The sequence below is a fragment of the Mobula hypostoma genome, chromosome 6, assembly GCF_963921235.1.
Source record: "Mobula hypostoma chromosome 6, sMobHyp1.1, whole genome shotgun sequence".
Classification (NCBI taxonomy): Eukaryota; Metazoa; Chordata; class Chondrichthyes; order Myliobatiformes; family Myliobatidae; genus Mobula; species Mobula hypostoma.
In genome coordinates this window covers 81,023,405-81,041,429 of record NC_086102.1, presented here as the reverse complement: position 1 = coordinate 81,041,429, position 18,025 = coordinate 81,023,405, and the positions used below count along the sequence as shown (strand labels likewise).

General features: G+C 41.2%; 1 protein-coding gene across 4 annotated transcripts in view; it reads left to right on the top strand.

Moving 5' to 3' along the window:
* Positions 1-18,025, top strand: part of LOC134348140 (ribosomal protein S6 kinase alpha-3) — a 136,599-nt gene that overhangs the window by 54,863 nt on the left and 63,711 nt on the right. For all 4 annotated transcript variants that reach the window (XM_063051082.1, XM_063051081.1, XM_063051080.1 and 1 more), the window contains 4 exons: positions 7,873-7,992; positions 12,045-12,126; positions 13,870-13,950; positions 15,017-15,096. In XM_063051082.1, coding sequence (XP_062907152.1) covers positions 7,873-7,992; positions 12,045-12,126; positions 13,870-13,950; positions 15,017-15,096 — 363 coding nt within the window. The remainder of the gene's footprint in view (positions 1-7,872; positions 7,993-12,044; positions 12,127-13,869; positions 13,951-15,016; positions 15,097-18,025) is intronic.

Here is an 18,025-nt window from a genome sequence, read left to right as displayed (position 1 = left end):
CTCCTCCTTAAACACCCTCAATAATTGGGCCTCCACAGCTGTATGTGGCAACGAATTCCATAGATCCACGACCCTCTGGCTAAAAAAATTTCTCTTCATCTCTGTTTTAAATGGGTACCCTCTAATTCTAAGACTGTGGCCTCTTGTCTTGGACTCACTCACCAAGGGAAACAGCCTTTCTACATCTACTGTGTCCAACCCTTTCAACATTTACGAGGAAATCTGTAGATGTTGCAAATTCAAGCAACACACACAAAAATGCTGGTGAATGCAGCAGGCCAGGCTGCATCTATAGGAAGAGGTACAGTCGACGTTTCGGGCCAAGGCCCTTCGTCAGGACTAACTGAAAGAAGAGATGGTAAGAGAATTGAGAGGGGGAGGGGGAGATCCGAAATGATAGAAGACAGGAGGGGGAGGGATGGAGCTAAGAGCTGGAAAGTTGATTGGCAAAAGGGATACGAGGCTGGAGAAGGGAGAGGATCATGGAATGGGAGGCCTAGGGAGGGGAGCCCAGAGGATGGGTAAGGAGTTATAGTTAGAGGGACAGAGAGAGAAATAAATAAGGGATGGGGTATGGAGGGGAGATGGGGCATTAACGGAAGTTAGAGAAGTCAATGTTCATGCCATCAGGTTGGAGGCTACCCAGATGGAATATAAGGTGTTGTTCCTCCAACCTGAGTGTGGCTTCATCTTGACAGTAGAGGAGGCCGTGGATAGACATATCAGAATGAGAATGGGACGTGGAATTAAAATGTGTGGCCACTGCAAAATCCTGCTTTCTCTGGCGGATAAAGCATTGGTGTTCAGCGAAAAGGTCTCCCAGCCTGCGTCGGGTCTCGCCAATATATAGAAGGCCACATCAGGAGCACCGGACGCAGTATATCACCCCAGCCAACTCTCAGGTGAAGTGTTGCCTCACCTGGAAGGACTGTCTGGGGCCCTGAATGGTGGTGAGGGAGGAAGTGTAAGGGCATGTGTAGCACTTGTTCTACTTACAAGGATAAGTGCTGGGAGGGAGATCGGTGGGAAGGAATTGGGGGGGGAACGAATGGACAAGGGAGTCGCGTATAGAGCGATCCCTGCAGAAAGTGGGGGGGGGGTAGGCGGGAGGGAAAGATGTGCTTAGTGGTGGGATCCCGTTGGAGGTGGCAGAAGTTACGGAGAATTACATGTTGGACCCGGAGGCTGTTGGGGTGGTAGGTGAGGACAAGGGGAACCCTATTTCTAGTGGGGTGGCCGGAGGATGAGTTGAGAGCAGATGTGTGTCAAATGGGAGAGATGCATCTGAGAGCAGAGTTGATGGTGGAGGAAGGGAAGCCTCTTTCTTTAAAAAAGGAGGACATCTCCTTTGTCCTGGAATGAAAAGCCTCATCCTGAGAGCAGATGCAGCAGAGACAGAGGAATTGCGAGAAGGGGATGGCATTTTTACAAGAGACTGGGTGAGAAGAGGAATAGTCCAGGTATCTGTGAGAGTCCGTAGGCTTATATTAGACATCAGTAGATAAGCTGTCTCCAGAGATAGAGACAGAAAGATCAAGAAAGGGGAGGGAGGTGTCGGAAATGGACCAGGTAAACTTGAGGACAGGGTGAAAGTTGGAGGCAAAGTTAATGAAGTCAACGAGCTCAGCATGCGTGCAGGAAGCAGCGCCAATGCAGTTGTTGATGTAGCGAAGGAAAAGTGGGGGACAGATACCAATATAGGCTTGAAACATGGATTGTTCCACAAAGCCAACAAAAAGGCAGGTATAGCTGGGACCCATACAGATGCCCATGGCTACACCTTTAGTTTGGAGGAAGTGGGAGGAGCCAAAGGAGAAATTATTAAGGATAAGGACTAATTCCGCTAGATGGAGGAGGGTGGTGGTAGAGGGGAACTGGTTAGGTCTGGAATCAAAAATGAAGCGGAGAGCTTTGAGACATCCCTGGTGGGGGATGGAGGTATATAGGGACTGGACATCCATGGTGAAAATAAAGCGGTGGGGGGCAGGGAACTTAACATCATTGAAAAATTCAGAGCGTGAGAAGTGTCACGAACATAGGTGGAAAGGGATTGAACAAGGGGGGATAAAACAGTGTCAAGGTATGCAGAAATGAGTTCGGTGGGGCAGGAGCAAGCTGAGACAATGGGTCTACCTGGACGGGCAGGTTTGTGGATCTTGGGAAGGAGGTAGAAACGGGAAGTGCATGGTGTGGGAACTATAAGGTTGGTAGCAGTGGATGGGAAATCCCCTGAGCTGATAAAGTTGGTGATGGTGTGGGAGACAATGGCCTGGTGCTCCTTAGTGGGGTAATGATTGAGGGGTAAATAAGAGGAGGTATCAGCAAGTTGTCGCTGTGCCTCGGCAAGGTAGAGGTCAGTACCCCAGACTACAGCAGCACCCTCCCGTATCGGTGGGTTTTATAGTAAGGTTAGGATTAGTGCGGAGGGAATGGCAAGCAGTACATTCGGAAGGAGTGAGGTTGGAATGGGAGCAAGGTGTGGTGAAGTCGAGATGGTTGATGTCCCGTCAGCAGTTAGCAATAAGGAGATCCAGAACAGGCAGAAGACCAGAGCGGGGCCTCCATGAAGAGGAGGAGGGTTGAAGACGGGAGAAGGGGTCATCGGTGGGGGTGGGAGAGTCCTTGGCGAAGAAGTAGGCTCGAAGACGGAGCCGGCGGAAGAATAGTTTCAACACCTTTCAACATTCGGAATGTTTCTATGAGATCCCCTCTCAGTCTTCTATACTCTAATGAATACAGTTCAAGAGGCAACAAACGCTCCTCATATGTTAGCCCCTGCGTTCCAGGAATCATCCTCGTAAATCTTCTCTGAACTCTCTCCAACATCAGTACATCCCTTCTAAGATAGGGGGCTCAAAATTGCACACAGTATTCCAAATGAGGTCTCACCAGTGCCCCATAGAGCCTCATCAACACCTCCTTACTCTTATACACCATTCCTCTTGAAATGAATGCCAACATAGCATTCGCTTTCCTTACTGCCGATCCAACCTGGTGGTTAACCTTTAGGGTATCCTGCATGAGGACCCCCAAGTCCCTTTGCACTTCTGATTTTTGAATTTTCTCCCCATCTAAATAATAATCTGCCCGATTATTTTTCCTTCCAAAATTTGTACAACTGTACATTTCTCAACATTGTATCGTCTGCCATTTCTTTGCCCACTCTCCTAAACTGACCAAGTCTCTGTAACCTTTCCGTTTCTTCAACACTTCCTGCTCCTCCACCTATCTTGGTGTCATCTGCAAATTTAGCCACAAAACCATTTAATCCATAGTCTAAATCATTGATATACATTGTAAAAAGAAGTGGCCCCAACACCGACCCTTGCAGAACACCCTAACTGGCAACCAGTCAGTTTATTCCCACCCTTTGCTTTCTGCCTATCAGCCAATGCTCTACCCATTCCAATATCTTTCCTGTAATTTCATGGGCTCTCACCTCATTAAGCGGCCTCTTATGCGGCACCTTATCGAAGGCCTTTTGAAAATCCAAATACACAACATCCACAGCCTCTCCCTTGTCAATCTTATTTGAGATTACCTCAAAAAAAATTTCAATAGGTTGGTGAGGCAAGATCTTCCCTTCATGAAACCATGCTGGCTTGGGCCTATTTTGTCATAACCTCGTCCTTGAGGATCAACTCCAATAACTTTCCAACTACCGATGTCAGACTAATAGGTCTGTAATTTTCTTTTTGCTGCCTCCCTCCTTTCTTAAACAGCGGAACTAGATTTGCGACCTTACAGTCCTCCGGAACCACGCCAGAGTCTATTGATTTCTGGAAGATCATTTCCAAAGCCGCCTCCTTCAGAACCCGTGGATGCACCTCATCCAGTCTGGGAAACTTATCTATTCTTAGTCCATTAAGCTTCCCAAGCACTTTCTCTCTAGTAATCTTGACTGTACCTAATTCTATTCCCTGAGACCTCTGTCAATCAGGTATGTTGCTAATGTCTTCCACTGTGAAGAGAGATGCAAAATACTCATTTAGTTCCTCTACCATTTCTTTGTTATCCATTATAATTTCTCCAGCATCATTTTCAATCGGTCCTATAGCTACCCGTGTCACTCTTTTACTCTTCATATACTTAAAAAAACTTAGTATCCTTTTTATGCTAATTGCCAACTTCCTTTCATAATTCATCTTTTCTTTCCTAATGACTTCCTTAGTGTCCTTCTGTAAATTTTTAAAAGTTGTCCAGTCCTTAGTTTTCCCACTAATTTTTGCTTCCTTGTACGCTGTCTCTTTTGCTTTTATTTTAGCCTTAACCTCTCTCGTTGGCCACATTTGTGTCATTTTTCCACTCATGATTTTCTTTTTTCTTGGAATATATTTTTCCTGCACTTTCCTTATTTCTTGTAGGAATTTCATCCAATTCTGCTCTACCGTCCTTCCATCTAGCTTTTCCGATTGACTTGGGCTAGTTCTTCTCTCATACCACTGTAATTTCCCCTGTTGCACTGAAATATCGATACACCTGATACTAACTTCTTTTCAAATTTGAAACTGAACTCAATCATGTTATGATCACTACTTCCAAGGGGTTCCATTACCTCCAGCTCCCTAATCGCCTTAGGTTCATTACACAGCACCCAATCCAAAACAGCCGATCCCCTGGTGGGTTTATGGACAAGCTGCTCCAAAAAGCCATCCCGTAGGCATTCTACAAACTCCCTCTCCTGAGATCCAGTACCTTCCTGACTTTCCCAATCCACTTTCATATTAAAATTCCCCATAATTATCTTGACATTTTCCTTCTGACACGCTTTTTCTATTTCCAGCTGTAACTTGTAATCTACAAATTCTACATTACTCTAAAGAAAATTTCCTGTTCACATCTCTTGTGAAGAGTGATTCCCCCCCCCAAAAAAATTGCCATATAATCCAAACATTAGAAATGTAATGCAGTAGGGCATTTTTAAGAGTTATACTTAGGACGTTGCAGCCAGATTTGATGCATAACTGGTGAGTTTAATATCTGACCAAATATATCTTATTTAAAGAATATACAGTCGAAAAGGTGCCTTTCCAATTTCTTTTTTATTAAGTACAATCGTGAACAATAGTCAGATCAGAGATGATGATCAAGTCCTCTCGTTCCCAAAGAGAACTCTGATAGGCCAGTCAGATGGTTCACTGCTGCTCAGCGATAGAACACAAAAACAAACATATGTACAACTTGCCACTGAGAGAATGAAATGTAATGACCAGAGGGGAAAGAACTGAAATCAAAAAGATGGACTAAATAATTTGACTACTGCTTACTCTTTGGCATCAGGAAGTCTGTGGTTTCCAAGTTGACAGGATGGGATAATGGTTCCTATAAGTAACAAGCTTATGAATGTGCATCATGCTAACTGCTTTCAAGAGATGGAAGGAATCCACTTGGATACTGGTTGTTCCATAATTTTGCTGTGGAGTTGCAGGAGAAATGAATGGATTTTGGAAGGGGCCAAGCAGAATGAGGGATGAACAACAAATTGCATTTTGTGCTCTTCTCATCATTGAATACTGGGTAGATAGTGGTTCAGAGTTTTGAATAGCAGCAAATTAGTCCACGGGCTTTCATTGATTGTATTTATGTATTACAATAGTACCAGGTGGTTTGTTAGAAATCACAGCCTTTTTAAAAAGCGTAAAGATGTGGCTTTCCATTGAGCTTTGGCACCATAGATCAAAATGTCTTGAAAGTGCCGGCGACTCAGGTTCGGCTTTGCTGCTGTATGTAAAGAGTTTGTATTTCCCCCAGTGACCCTGTGGGATCCTCTGGGTGCTCACATTCCAGACGTATGGCTTAAAAAGTTATTTGGTTACATCAGGGGTCCCCAACCTTTTTCACACTGCGGACCGGTTTAATATTGACAATATTCTTGCGGACTGGCCAACCGGCGGGGGGGGGGGGGGGTAGGGTTGCCAGTGGACAAGGGTAGCAGTCAAATACGTTGAGTTTACCCGGAGAAAGACTACAATGACCACGAAGCCTTGCGCGGGCACCAGAGCGCATGCATGACCTACTGATTTTTTTTTTACTCCTCTCCGCCTCCTCCTACAAATCGTTTTCGGCGATTCTGTTCGAGCGGGGGGGGGGGCGTGTGTTAATCACGACCGAAATATAGGTGATAGGTGGCTAATACACTCAATAAAGTTTCTAAAAGGGTTTATCTAACGAATTTAATATTAAACACAGCGCATATTTTCCACGCATGAATATAGTGATAAGTCAATTATCGGGGAGGACAGGGGAGCTTCAAGTAAGTGTTGAACGAACTTCCAGTAAAAGTGGCAGAAGCAGGTTCGCTTTTATCATTTAAAGAAAAATTGGATAGGTATATTGACAGGGAAGGAATGGAAGCTTATGGGCTGAGTGCAGGTCGGTGGGACTAGGTGAGAGTAGCGTTCAGCACGGACTAGAAGGGCAGAGATGGCCTGTTTCCGTGCTGTAATTATTATATGGTTATTTAAGTAAGTCAATAGGATCTTAACATTTTAAGTAACGTTTGGATATTAAACACACAGCACATATTTTCTCCATATGAACATATAAAATCATTGCAACACACCAATATCGCTGAATCAGTGGCAGCCCTGGGCTTGTTTCCCTGCAACAAGACGGTCCTATCGAGGGGTGATGGGAGACAGCGATTCTCGAAGGGGGTTGCTTATGTCCAGTCTATTCCGCAATTTAGTTTTCGCTGCATTCAATGCAGAAAACTTGGCTTCGCAGAAAAATGTTGGAAATGAAAGCAACGTTTTCAGTGCTTTCGTGGCTATCTCAGGATATTTAGCCTTGACTTTGATCCAGAATGCCGACAGAGATGTTATGTCAAACATACTTCTCAGCTGGCCGTCATTTGCAAGCTCGAGGAGTTGATCTCCTTCCCAGCACTGACATGGATGACGCGTGCGTATGACCTCACATGCGTTCAAGCTCAATAGTGCATGACAGGGAATGAGGAAAGGTGCAGCTGAGTCATATCGCCAAATCATATCGTTTCCTCGCGGCCCGGTAGCACATGCTTTGCGGCCCGGTGGTTGGGGACCGCTGGGTTACATAGATGTAACTAGGTGGCACAGCTTCATTCAGCTGGAAGGGCCTGTTACTATGCTTTATATCTAAATGAAGTTGTAAAAGTTATAAATTGTTTGTCTTTTGTGAATTATTTAAAGCCATACTCTTTGATTCCAAGCTCTTTTGCCATTTTTGTTCTTTGGAATATAGCTTTACGTTGAGAGCAAAATCTCAGAATCAAATTTATTATCACTTGCATGTGTCATGAAATTTATTTTGTGGCAGCAGTACAGTGGAAGAGATAAGTTACAGTATAAAATAGTGCAAAGGACAAATAGCGAGGTGTGTTCATGGACCGTTCAGAAATTTGGCAAAGGAATAAACTGCTTCTGCTTTTGTAGCTCCTCTCTGGTAGTATGGCAAGAGGACATATAGTGAGAGTCTTTAATGATGGATGCCATCCTACAGGCATTAAAGGTCTTTGCCCAGTGCATCAGCAGAGTGGGTAAATCTTAATGTAAACTTCGGCATTTTAACATAACCCAGGACACTAAAATAATTTAGAAGTTGTGGGCATTGCCAGAAATGCCAACATTTATTACTTAAGGAGTTAATTGCATAAGTGGGTAATGATTATTAATATAGATAGTCAACAGTATCTGCTTCCAGGGTGTTTCCTTCATAGAGACAATTGGAATGCATATCTCAAAATAAAATTGACCTAAATTCTTGTTTAAGGACATTGCTACTGTTTTAAATATTACCCTGTCAATTATTTGCATCAATGTAACTTCAGTTATGTCACTCACTTGATGAATAAATCTTGGATACAACTGAATGTTTGTGTTTCATCCCTTCTAGCAAGATGAAGAAAATGAGCAGGAGATACCAATTACGTGCCTTGTTAAAGAAGGCTGTGAAAAGGCGGACCCTTCACAGTTTGAGATACTTAAAGTTCTGGGGCAAGGATCTTTTGGAAAGGTAAAGGAATTAAAATTAGCCTGAAAATATTTAATGTACAAATAATATTTTTAAAGATGTGGAATCATCTCTCTAAATTTTCTTGTTTATACAGCATTCAATTTTCTGTGATTCTTTCAATATTTGATAATTGTATTCTCAACAGAGAAGACGGTTTGCCCTATTATTAATAAATTAATAATTTTTGTCATTGCCAGTCTTTCATAAAAGTCCATTAATACCACCCCCTCCCCACAGTGAATTCATCTGACATGAAGCTATAATATTGTCAATTTGCTGTTGCTGATTAACCTACCAACATGCCCTTTGGATAAGGGAAGACCAGAGCAGGCAGGGGAAACGCATCCAGTCATGGGGAACTTGCAAATTCTGCAGACAGCAGTGGGGGTCAAAATTGAAGTTGGGTTCAAAATTGAAGTTGGGTTACTGAAGTTGTTTTTTTTTGCACATGTACTGTCTGCTGAAACGCTGCTGAGTTAGCTCTCGAGATTCTCTGTTGAGAGATCATCATTTGGACAGCTAACAAGTATTTGCCTAACAAGTAAAAACTGCAGGTTTAATGTTTAGTAGTGTCTTGTGGGGAGTTGAACTTGGGCTTGAAGTTAGAGAAGTGAAGCAGTAGATAATTCCACCTTTCATTAGATATTCGACAAAGCTTTGATTTTTAATATTTTCGCCCTTAATTCAACATAAGTTAAGGAAATTTTGGAGAATAAACTGATTTTTTCAAATATTTTGAGTTTGTGGAGAAATGTGGTGAATAAAACACATATGCACCAAACATGGCTTGAGTTGTTAGCTGAGAAATCATTAAAGTATTTTCTGTTAAAGACTCCAAATTGTGAAAGCCTAAACAAAGAATGCAATTTGAATGATTGGGTAATGAAGAGAAAGCTTTATTGATGAAAAATGGCACCCAGAAGTTAAAATGAGCATAAAAGACAAATTAATTGCTTGAAATGTTGATACATTAATTTATCTGAATTTTGGTTTTACTGCTTCTGTTTGAGCTGTGCATGATCTGGTATTAAACAGTTTAAAAAAAAATGTTTTCAAGTGACATTTCACTGAAGATTATGCATCGCTGAAGCTGGACTTTCAAGGGTGCCACAAGTTGTTTGGATGTGTAATGCTGTCTTTAACAGTGATTTTGACATTGGATGTTGGATGAATGAACAAACAAGTCCTGCTGAAGGGTCTTGACCCAAAACGTCAACTGTACTCTTTTCCATAGATACTGCTCGGCTTGCTGAGTTCCTCCAGCATTTTGTGTGTGTGGCTTGGATTTCCAGTAACTGCAGATTTTCTCTTGTTTGAGAGTCTTGTGCATGACTTTGTGCTGATCTAGCTCTAACATGTTTATAATAGTGATAGCATCTCTGAAGTCTTACAACTCATTAGTATTATTTTTGGTCAGTTTTATCACGTGTAATTTATTCTCAAATTATATGCTTGTTTGGCAGTAATTCTAATCTTAAAATAACCACACTCTACAAATGAGTTTTGTAAAAGCTCATGCAAAAAAAATTAAAGACACAGCGTGTGTGTGATAGGTCTTACTAGCCGTGCCACTCAGCAACCCCCAATTTATCCACAGCCTAATCACGGGGCAGTTTACAATGACCAGTTAACCCACTAGCTGGTACGTCTTTGGACTGTGTGAGGAAACTGGAGCACCCGGAGTAAACCCAGGCATTCCACAGGGAGGACCTTACCGAGGACACCAGGGTTGAACTCCAAACGCCAGTGTTCCAAGCTGTAATAGGGTCGCACTAACTGTTACGCTACTGTGAGCAGTTAGAGAAGCCTTTAACCTCAGCAGGATTCAACCTCCTACCTTAGCTGGAGAAATATCATTTCTACCTTGCTGTGGAAGGAAATTCTGAATGATTAAAAATTGTGGGTTTAATAAGGCAGTGATGTATAGATGTTCCATCTGTACTGCAACAGCAGAACTGAAAATAAGGTTGAGATGATTCAATGAAAGTCAGCAAACATTACAGTGGAAAAAAATAGGAGTTCAGAAATTGTTTAGAGAGTAAAGTAAACAAATTATTGGACAAAAAAAATGACCAACTGAGTCCTTCCATTAGTTTTGAGTGGCATCTGGGTAGACTGGACTGAGACTGTACAGGAAGATGACCAATCTATAGAAGTTAGAGGGAGGAGTGAGGCAGAGGCTAGTAACTGATGAATAAACCAGATTTTATTTGTGGGGGTGGGGGAAGGAAAAAGTGCACATTAATGGGTTAGGTTTAAGCCAAATATTTGGGGGGAAGGGAGTGGGAGAGGAGATTTATGTTATGGGGTTGGGGCAGTGGGCAGAGAGAACCAGGTGGGGAAATGAAATAGGAAAGATGAATCAGCAAAGAAACAACCCAGGTTGGATGTGTATGTGGCTGAAGGGCAGCGTGGCACTGGAGAAGGCCATGGTTGGTGTGGGAATGGGAAAAGCAGCTGAAGTGATTTTTTTAAAAACTTTGGCTGCTTGCTACAGAGAAAACAAGACACGATAATATCCGAGATGTCCAAAGTATCTTGCTGCTTGAGATTGCAGTTTGAAGTGGCTTTGTCTCATTCGTAAAATTACAGTGAAATTGCGATGAAACCTGAAAGCTTTAAACAATGCCAAAGAAACATGCTGTCTTAGTTTGCAGCAACAGAGGGGAGGAGGTGGTGTTGTGCGATGGGTATCTGGACTAGGTGAGGGGCTGTCACATCCTGTCAGTGCTGCTTTCTAGTTGAAGAGGAGCTGGATTGCATTGATCTGTGGCTGCACTAGCTCGTGATGAGGACTACTGCATGCTTGTTTTTGCAGAAATGTGGCTCCCAGACAACAGCCCAAGCACCATCAATCTATAGGCCATGTTCAGGGACTTGAGCTTTTTATCTTTTTGTGACTGTATGTTTTACTGCCATCGTGTTTATATGTGCATTGAGCTGTGGGTGACTGTTGGTCCTAGAGGAATGCTTTTTCATTTGGCTATATTCGTTTGTAGTTGCATGGCAATTAAACTTCATCTTATTCAGGGTGAAAATGTTTATTTAAAAACTCAGGAACTTCTGATATTTTACAAATGACAGAAACATTAGAATATTTTGGGAAACTTTTCTTTGTCCACTTCAGAAGACAAATCCTTAGGAGATTTTGAGCATTTTGTATTTCACTCCTTCAGACAAGTGGCGAATGTACCATTACACTGCTGGTTTGTAGCCATGGGGTCAAAATAAGAGTGGAGTGGAGGATTAAAGTGACCAGCAGTGGAGAACTTGCGTTCACTTCCACAGATAGCACCTTATTGTGGACAGCTTGTTTATTGATTTTTTCCTTTTGTTTTCTTGGAGTGGAGGGTGTGCCCAATAGAACTTGTTGTGCATTTTCCCTGCTTTTTATCTTGTAGCTCCTACATTTTTTAGTTTGCTTCCACTCATTCATTGCTAAGATATCTTTGTTTATATATTATCACCATATCCTGGCTTCATCTTGTGAGAGATCCTCTCCCCACCCTCCCAGCACCCCATATTCCTCTTGGATAGACTATTGCTCAGTAGTATGAATATTGGGAAATTTTCCAATATCCTACTCCCACCAGGCCCGGCTCCATCTGTCCAAAGTTTATGAACAGACAAAGGAGCATGAGGATAGGACAGACTTTTGTTTCCTTCTCAGTTCTGTTTCTCTTTCCGCAGATATAGCCAGACCTAATGAATATTTCCAGCATTTTCTGTTCCTTAAGACTTCCAGCATCTATAGGCTCTCTTTAATTTTATTTGGTTTACACCTTATGCTATTCTCATTATTCCACTTTGGATGTGGCTTTTCCTGACCCCTGACACTCACCAATGTCCTGTGTCTTTAGAATTCGTAGTCCCAAGAGCTTTATTTCCCTTCAGTAACCCATCTCTCTTTTTCATCTTGAAAAATGCCTTTCTGAGCAGGTTTTGGTTGATGACTTTGTGGCAACTTCTGTCCAATTATGCCTTCAACTGTTTTTACATTCAAGCTGTTATGTAAATATGTTTTCTAAATTATGTTTGTTTTCTGCAATTAGGTGTTTCTGGTTAGAAAGACGCAAGGTTGTGATGCTGGGCATCTTTATGCTATGAAGGTGCTTAAAAAAGCTACATTAAAAGGTGATTTTTCATTCCTTTAAATATGACTTCTGAGTGTTTGATGTTCAGAGTGGATCACCTTATTGTACAGCACCACCCTGTTCATAATGCTTTAACAAAACTTTCTGATGTGATTACCCCCACACTCCCCTGTTTTGAATAAACGTTGTATAGGTTTTCCAGTAAAGTTGAAGCATTGCTAACAAGTGAATTGCAGAACTTCTATGCTTAAAATCCCAGGAATGTGACTAGTTTATTTTAGTAAATTTTTACATTAGTTAGGGCTTGATTCTTTGCATGACATCCCCACAGCCTGTGTTCACGGGATATATTGTACTTAACTGTCCAGCAAACATAAACCAATGATTTTGCAGTGTCTGCCCTGAGTCAGCTTCCTGTGCAGCGCTATACAATGAAAAAATTATTTGTTTGGCTGGGATTTGACTGTGCCACTTAAATAATTTGTAGAACTGACTTCTGATCCACCAAGAGCAGTACGGAGATGGAAATATAAAATCAACTTCACACTTTTAAAATAGTGTAGCAAAACAATTGCAGACTTTTGCTGTGTGCTTTGACAGGACATTTTGCAATTGAAGGGAACAAAAAATGTTGCGCAAGAAATAAGGCAGCTTGTGAACATGAATGAAGGAATGAAGAGCATGATAAAATATATTGACTTAGCTACAGGTTAATTGCAAAGTCATTCCAAGAGTTTTGCGTGGCCAAAGGTAATAATTCAGACACAAATGAGAGCATCCAAAGCCAATGTTCTCAGTGATAAAGGAAATGGAAGTTAAACACAGGAAACTTGAGATATGCAAGATTCTGTTAATAACTTTAAAGACACTGGAAAATACGAGAAGTTAGTTGGAAGATGGGCCTGTTAAACAAAAGTCGTCATGTTGAGACAGACATTGTTTAGAGCTTTGCATTTTTTCCCCCCAAAAATACCTGCAGCTTGTAATCACATTTGAGGTACTGAAGGTGGGTTGCATTGTGCTGTAGGCTGGTGGGAGAAAGACCATGAACAGAATTGCATTGGAATCTGATGTACCAAATTCAATTTAGTGTTTACTTTTGAATTATTTAATATTCTTACATTTGCCTGTTGTATGAGAATTCATGGTACAAAACTACTGGATAAATGGCATTACAAAGGATTATGAATTGATTTGCTCTGGATAGAATTAAATCTAAAATTTAAAATAAGCATGCATTGATCAAACATTTAAGATCTTTTTTGGGCTATAGAGATGGCATCAGAGAATTGGAGAGCTGTCACTATTCAAGAAAGAGAAGGGATAAACAAGGAAGCTGCAACCCAATCAACGTAACATTAATTTTTCTTGATATTTGTGACCTTTCATACAGAAAAGCAGAGGCCACAGATAATAGGAATGTTTCCATATGCAAGTTGCCCTTTAAGTCTCACAAGCAATATCATCATTAGTATAGGGTCTAAGTCCTAGAAGCACTTGCCTGACAGCGTGATAATACTGAGTTGAGTCATGATCTTTGTGTATCTCTGCAATGTAAATATGACTAACATTTAAATGCTATGCATCAAGTGGAAAAAATGTAATTCAATCAGCATTAGAAAAGACAGCTTAATATTTAAGTACGTTTTACAAATTTTGCATGCTTAGTATTAATCTATCAGTACTAATTTAGTGAACAAAATATTTTAATATCAATGGCACAACATTTGCTGCTCCTCGCAACTTTGCTTATTGAAGCTCTTCCTTTACACTTTCATCATAGTAAGAGATCGTGTTCGGACTAAAATGGAACGTGACATCTTGGTTGAAGTGAATCATCCATTTATTGTCAAGTTACACTATGGTGAGTTTTTTTGTCCTTTAAACTACACTAATTGCAATATTCTTGAAATATATTGGGAATTAATTAATCAAATGACTAATTGTCATTAGATGCTGAAAGTAATTGCATTCTGAAATCTTTCAAAATGAACTTAAAAGTTAAGGTGGTTTCCATTTTTATGACTAATCTTTGGTTATCTAGAATCAGATCTATGAAATGTGGCTTATGAGAGTATAGAAAAGTGACAAGTAAACTGTATCCCAGCTCTCTTGGTATTTGCAGCTGAGTAGAATATCTAAAGAGTTATCCTATCTTTGGCTTGGATTTTTAATGTTGAGGCAATCTAACACAAGACAAATTTCAGTTGGTATTTGGACTGTGAAACATCAAACTTTGGAAGTTTTCTGTCCAGTGCGTTCCTTTGACACATTGACAGACCTGGCATAACCATAAAGGCTGCAAAAGTGCCCTATTTGCACATGGATAACCAGCAAATGGTTATGAAAATGGTCAGCTGTGTTTATTCATGTGAAAGTATTTCTTTTATTTTCATGAAATTCTTGTGGCATTGAAAACTAACTTGGTGACATTTCCAGCATTTATATTTTTAATTATTGTTGGGTACCGAATTAAAATTCATATTTAGTCATTTTTATCCCCCAGTGCCACATTTTGATCCCAAGATTTTATTGAAGTATAGCTTGCAGTCCCTTATTTAGTTTCTTAGTAAGATTGTTCAGCCTGAGTTTTCTCTATTGGTCATTTTGCTGAGAAACTACCAGGTCTTGCGGCTGTGTTACCAGATAGGTACCGTCATTACCATAACTTGCTGATCAGCTATCTGAAAATCTTTGGGTATCAATAAAAGTAATAAATTGTAAGCAACTTGCTTTCATCACTGGCTACAAGGTCCAGTCTATTGTTTATTATACCTTCCTGTCACATTTCCTGTTTCATAGTTGTGACTGCACTTGAAAAATTTTATGGCTTTGAGATATTATGAGGTTGTGAGCAATGCTTTATTAATTCAATTCTTCACTGCTAGTGTTTAAATCTTGCCCATAATAAAACTAACATCTTTTCAAAGCTTTCCAGACTGAAGGGAAGCTCTACCTTCTGTTGGATTTTCTCAGGGGAGGTGATTTGTTTACACGGCTGTCCAAGGAGGTAAGAACTTCAGATGTTCAGTACATTTTTTTCTAAGTAGCAGTAGACAGAGACCAGTGGTCTTGCTCTGCTTTGAAATATAGACAACGGTTCTCCCCATGCTTCAATAAGAAATTACTTCAGGTGGTGACTTCACAAAATTGAGGGGTCTCGGCCTGAAACGTCGACTGTACTTCCTATAGATGCTGCCTGGCCTGCTGCGTTCACCAGCAACTTTGATGTGTGTTGCTATTCATTGAATTGAATTGACCTTATTTCTTACATCCTTTATATACATGAGTAAAAACCTTTGCTCTACGTCTGTATAAATGTGCAATGTGCAATTTATAGTAGCTTATAGTATGTGCAACAGGACAGTCAATATAACATAAAACTACAATTGTATCAGCATAAATTAATCAGTCTGATGGCCTGGTGGAAGAAGCTGTCCCGGAGCCTGTTGGTCCTGGCTTTTATGCTGCGGTACCGCTTCCCGGATGATAGCAGCTGGAACAGTTTGTGGTTGGGGATGACTTGGGCCCCCAATGATCCTTCCAGTGGCCCTTTTTACATACTGTCTTTGTAATGTACTGAATAGTGGGAAGTTCACATCTACAGATGCACTGGGCTGTCCGCACCACTCTCTGCAGAGTCCTGTGATTGAGGGAAGTACAGTTCCCCTACCAGGCAGTGATGCAGCCAGTCAGGATGCTCTCAATTGTGCCCCTGTAGAAAGTTCTTAGGATTTGGGGGTCCATACCAAACTTCTTCAATCATCTGAGGTGAAAAGGCGCTGTTGTGCCTTTTTCACCACACAGCCGGTATGTACAAACCATGTGAGACCCTCTGATGTGTATACCGAGGAACTTAAAGCTGTTCACCCTCTCAACTCCAGATCCATTGATGTCACTTGTGTAAGGGGAACTGGAGTCGCACAGAGAATGGTGGGTGTGTGCAATCCACTTCCGTCGAAGGTGGTAGAGGAGGATACAATAAGGTCTTTTAAGAGCCTCTTAGATAGGTACATGGAGCTTAGAAAAATAGGGGGCTATGCGGTAAGGAAATTCTAGGCAGTTTCTAGAATTGGTTACATGGTCAGTACAACGTTGTGGGCCGAAGGGCCTGTTCTGTGCTGTAGATTTCTGTTTCTAGTTATTGAAAATGAAATAAAGATAGGGACTACTTGGGTATAAAACTGAAGCTCTCAGCCTCCTGTTTGAAAGACATTTGAGTAAATCTCTGAGTTCAAAAGGTATATTTAATGTCAGAAATGTATACAATATACATCCTGAAATTCTTTTTCTCAGAAATACCGGTAGAAATCTAAATATCGTTGCCCCTTTGTACAAATTTGGATGTCCCTATGCAAGTCCTGAAATGCTGTCATCAAAATTATATATGTGACATTGATCATTGCAATTGACACCTCCCAGTCACTCTTATTCAGTCTTGTTATGGTTAACATCTTTTCTTCAATTCCTGAACTATCTATATGAGAGAGGCAGCCCCTGCCTGGTTCTATTTATGTCTATCCATCTCTCTGAAGGCCAAGAAGTGCCGGCAAAGACTTCCCTATCCTGCGAGTGCCTTTATACTTCCCCAGGATCTATTCTTAGCTGTTTGCGTGTCTATGTCCCCTCTTTGCTAAGATATATAAAAATATTACATCATCTTCCAACCACACCAGACTTAACAATTCAAGTTCTGCTGATTAGTCAATCTATTTGGCATTTATATTCTGAGCAGATACTTCAGGTAAATACTGGAAGATTTGAGCAACATTATCTTTTATTTCCTGCTGTAAGCTTAATTTCCAAACCTCTCTGTGATGAACCAGGCCATTAGGCATTCACCTGTGTAAAAATCACATGACTGTCCTTTTTTAGCTTATCTTCATGCAACCGTTGCTACTTCAAGTCTTCATTACTTCTCTTTCTGACGTCCCATCATCCAACCCACCTGAATATCAGGTGTAGGAACTCTTAATTTTCTTCTCTTTCCATCCTAGAAGGATGCTGAACCTTCTGGCCAGAGCTGACTTACTGTGCAGGTTTTTTTTTATTTTCATATGTTTTCAAATCGCTCCATCGGCTGTTTTATCTAAAATCTTTTCCATCCTTACGGTCAGCTGAGTATTTAATTGTTCAATCACTGACAGTGTTCCTTGGACTCCAGACTCTGGAATTGACTGCCACACCCTCCACCTGTTGCCTTGCAGATGGGATGCTAAATTGTATTTCAGTGTAACCACTCTTCTCGGATTCCACAAGACCAGTACATCCATTGGAAGAATTCATTTGTCCATAGGGGTCAAGAGAGTTTTCCAGTAACTATCTAAGTAACTGTACTTTTGATCTATTTTGATTCTTTGCCGTGAAGTTACATGGCAGAGTCTGTAAGAAGTCTATGGTAATGGTTATGTAGACGAGCTTTTTTTCCTATCCCCTTTCGTAAGGCATTTGACAAGGTCCCGCATGGAAGGTTGGTCAAAAAAGTTCAGTCACTCGGTGTTAAGATGTGGTAGTAATTTGGATTAGACATTGGCTTTGTGGGAGAAGCCAGAGATTGGTAATAGATGGTTGCTACTCTGACTCGAGGCCTGTGACTAGAAGAATGCCAAAGGGATCGGTGCTGGGTCTGTTGTTTGTCATGTATTTCAGCGACCTGGATGATAATGTGGTTAACTGGATCAGCAAATTTGCAGAGGACACCAAGATTGGGGTTGTAGTGGGCAACAAGGAAGGCTATCATGGCTTGTAGTGGGATCTGGACCAGCTGGAAAAATAAGCTTTAAAAAATGGAATTTAATGCAGACAAGTGCGAGGTGTTGCACTTCAGTAGGACCAACCAGGGCAGGTCTTACACAGTTAAGGATAAGGCACTGAGGGGTATGGTAGAACAAAGAAATCTGGGAATACTAGTCCATAAATTGTTGAAAGTGGCATCACAC